Here is a 3392-nt window from a genome sequence, read left to right as displayed (position 1 = left end):
GTATTAATATATTAACATCTAGGAAAAACAAAGCTTTTTAATTTTTATTTTATTTATTCATTTATTTTGAGACAGAGTCTTATTTTGTTGCCCTTGATAGAGTACTGTGACGTCACAGCTCACAGTAACCTCAAACTCTTGGGCTTACGCGATTCTCTAGCCTCAGCCTCCCAAGTAGCTGGGACTACAGGCTCTCACCACAATGCCCAGCTATTTTTTTTTTGGTTGCAGTTGTCATTGTTGCTTAGCAGGCCGGGGCTGAGTTTGAACCCGCCACCCTAGGTGTGTGTGGCCGGTGCCCTTGTCGATTGATCTACAGGTGCCACCCAACAAAGCTTTTTAAAGAAAAAAATTATTATTATGTCTTCTCTGTAATGCCATACTTGGGTATTTTTAATAGTTACCTTTCAGGAAGAATGCAGAAGAAACCATTAATGGTGCTTTCCTCTGGGAAACGAGGCTGGGGGTTTCAGGACTCTCTCCACTGCACACCCTCTTATTCCATTTGAATTTCTTGTCACGTATTTGTTACTGTCATAATCATATGTGGGGATATTACTACTGGTGAGCAAGGTGTGTCTGTCTGTCTCCCTGAAGATATTGCTTCCATCAACCTACTTACTGAAGAGCAGAGCAGATTACAAAGTGCTGTCAAAGGCATTCTCTCATTTAAACCACTCATTCATTCAACAAATATTTGATAAATGTTTCTTATGGGCCAGGCACAGTTCTAGAAGTTCACAGCAGTGAACAAAAGTGAGAATAATTCCCGCTCTTGTAAAGAATTATATTTTATTGGTTGTGGAAAGACATACAACAAAATTAATAAGTTATAAGGCACAAGAGGAGGGGAAAAGGCAAGGTAGAGAAGGGTGATACCTGGGGCGAGAGGGCTGCCATATTGAATAGGGTGGTCAGGGAAAGTGAAGTGTGAAGGACTTGGAGGAGGTAAAGGAGGGAGCCAGGGTGCTACCTGGGAGAACACAGTTCCAGGCAGAGAGAATAGCAAATGCAGTGACTCTGACACCAGGTAATGACTTGGCATGCTTCAGGAACAGCCAGGAGGCCAACCCCACATCAGAAAGGTGAGCGAGAGTAATAGGAGCTGGCTGGAGTTAGGGAGGTAGGAGGGACACCAGATTGTTTGGGGCACTAGGGGGTTTTCGTCTTTTACCCTAAGTGAGATGGGGACCGTTGGAGCCCTCTGAGCAGAGGCGGGTCACATTCACAGGATTGCTATGGCTGCTGAGCTGAGAGCAGGTCGCAGTAGGGAAAGGGGAGACCCACCTGAAGGCTGCTAAGAGAGGTGGGATGGAGGCTGAACCAAAGGTGGTGGCGGTGGCGGTGACGGTGGTGGGTGGCAGATTTGGCATGGGCGCTGTGGCTCATGCCTGTAATCCCTGTAATCCTAGCACTGTGGGAGGCCGAGGCGGATGGATTACTTGAGCTCAGGAGTTTGAGGCCAGCCTGAGCAAGAGCGAGACCCTCGTCTCTACTAAAAATAGAAAAACTACTGGGCGTCATGATGGCCTGTAGTCCCAGCACTTTGAAGTTTGCTAAGCGCTATGACGCCATGGCACTCTAGCCTGGGCGACAGACTGAGACTGTCTCAAAAATAAATAAGTAGATAAAATAAAAATAAAAATAGAAAAATGAAGTGGGTGTTGTGGCGGGCACTCATAGTCACAGGAATTTGGGCTGAGACAGGAGGATTGAAACCCAGCAGTCTGAGGGTTCTGTGAGCTAGGCTGAGGCCATGCACTCTAGCCTGGGCAGCAGAGACTGGCGCTGTCTCAAAAACAAAAACCAAAAACTCCGAGATGTAGGGGCGGCGCGTGCGGCTCAAGGAGTAGAGCGCCGGCCCCATATACCGGAGGTCGGGGGTTCAAACCTCGCCCCGGCCAAAAACTGCAAAAAATAAATAAATAAAAGTTAAAAAAACGAAATATAGATTACATCGGAATGTCCAGTCCGCTTAGGGGCGGGTCCCGGGCGGATACGGCTGGATCCTCCCACCCCGTCCCCGCCCCATCCCACAGGAGAGAGGACACTTAAGCTCAGAGCGGGCGCCCAGCCGGCCCGGACGGGTCACGTGGCCTCGGGCACGCGCCCCCTGGCGCGCGACGGTGTGCGGCGGCTGCAAGGATGGCGGCCGCGGTGCGGGAGCGCGGGGAGCCGGGGGAGCCGGGTCGCAGAGCCCTGTACTTCTGCGGGAGCATCCGCGGCGGACGCGAGGACCGGGCGCTGTACGGAAGGATCGTGTCACGGCTGCGGCGCTTCGGGGTGGTGCTCACTGAGCACGTGGCGGCCGCCGAGCTGGGCGCGCTCGGTGAGGCCGCGGGGCGCGGGCGCGGGCGCGGGTGGCGCGGGCGGGTCCCCGCCTCCTGTACCGCTGCTGCACCCGCTGCGACCCAGCTCGGAGCCCGCCCTCTTGCCCAGGTGCTCCCCCTAGAAGGAAACGGGGTGGGTCTCAGTCTCCTGTGTCCGGCAAGCTTGGGGGTATGAGCCAGGGCGCAGAGTTCAGGGATTATCCTGACCTTGCTTCCTTCTTCAAGAACTCTTCAGCTCCTTCCTGGACGTTTGTAGGGAGGAGCAGAAAGGAGGTGGATTGGACTGCTTTGCCGGGTTCCCACCTCACTCCGTGGCACCTTCTCCCAACCCCAAACGAAGCTTACCTTCCTGCCTGACTTATCGCGGTTCTCGGGACCACCCTCTCCCGCGCATCCTCTGTTCAGGCTGTTACTACTGTGCCCTGCTCAGAGTTGTGTTTTTCTCAAGCGTAGCTCTAATGCCTTGGTCTGGAATCTCGCTGACCCTTCCAGTTGAAAATTGTGCTTTTAACTTCTGACCAGAAAACCTAAAGTGGTTTTTCCCTTACCCTACCCAAGAGCAGATCCATGATTTGTGGGTCTAATGCAATTCTGGGAGACCTTTGAAAAAAAACAAAAATCGGCTCGGCACCTGTGGCTCAGGTGGCTAAGGCGCCAGCCACGTACACCTAAGGTGGCGGGTTCGAATCCAGCCCGGGCTGCCAAAACAACAATGACGGCTGCAACCAAAAAATAGCCAGGCAGCTGCAACCAAAAAATAGCCAGGCGTGGTGGCAGGCGCACCTGTGGTCCCAGCTACTTGGGAGACTGAGGCAGGAGACTCGCTTGAGCCCAGAAGTTGGAGGTTGCTGTGAGCTGTGATGCCACGGCACTCTACCCAGGGGGATAACTTGAGACTCTGTCTCAAAAAAAAAGAAAAAACAAAAATCACAAAACAAAATTGCTGGGAGGCTGGAAAAGGCCTGTGCCAGTGAGGGACCTTGAAGCTTCAAGTTCCTTAGTTTCATGGTATTTCTTTGTGTGCTCAATGTGTCATCTGAGGAAGCTTTTTTTTTTTTTTTT

At 52.1% G+C, this 3392-nt stretch overlaps 1 protein-coding gene across 1 annotated transcript in view; it reads left to right on the top strand.

Moving 5' to 3' along the window:
* Positions 1-2090: 2090 nt before the first annotated feature.
* The window catches only part of DNPH1 (2'-deoxynucleoside 5'-phosphate N-hydrolase 1), a 2672-nt gene continuing 1370 nt past the window's right edge, over positions 2091-3392 (top strand). The window contains exon 1 of the mRNA XM_003789208.3: positions 2091-2329. Within this exon, the coding sequence (XP_003789256.1) occupies positions 2146-2329 (184 nt within the window). The 5' untranslated portion in view covers positions 2091-2145. The remainder of the gene's footprint in view (positions 2330-3392) is intronic.

The sequence above is a fragment of the Otolemur garnettii genome, unplaced genomic scaffold, assembly GCF_000181295.1.
Source record: "Otolemur garnettii isolate 467f Iridium unplaced genomic scaffold, OtoGar3 scaffold00031, whole genome shotgun sequence".
Classification (NCBI taxonomy): Eukaryota; Metazoa; Chordata; class Mammalia; order Primates; family Galagidae; genus Otolemur; species Otolemur garnettii.
This window is presented reverse-complemented; position numbering and strand designations above follow the sequence as displayed.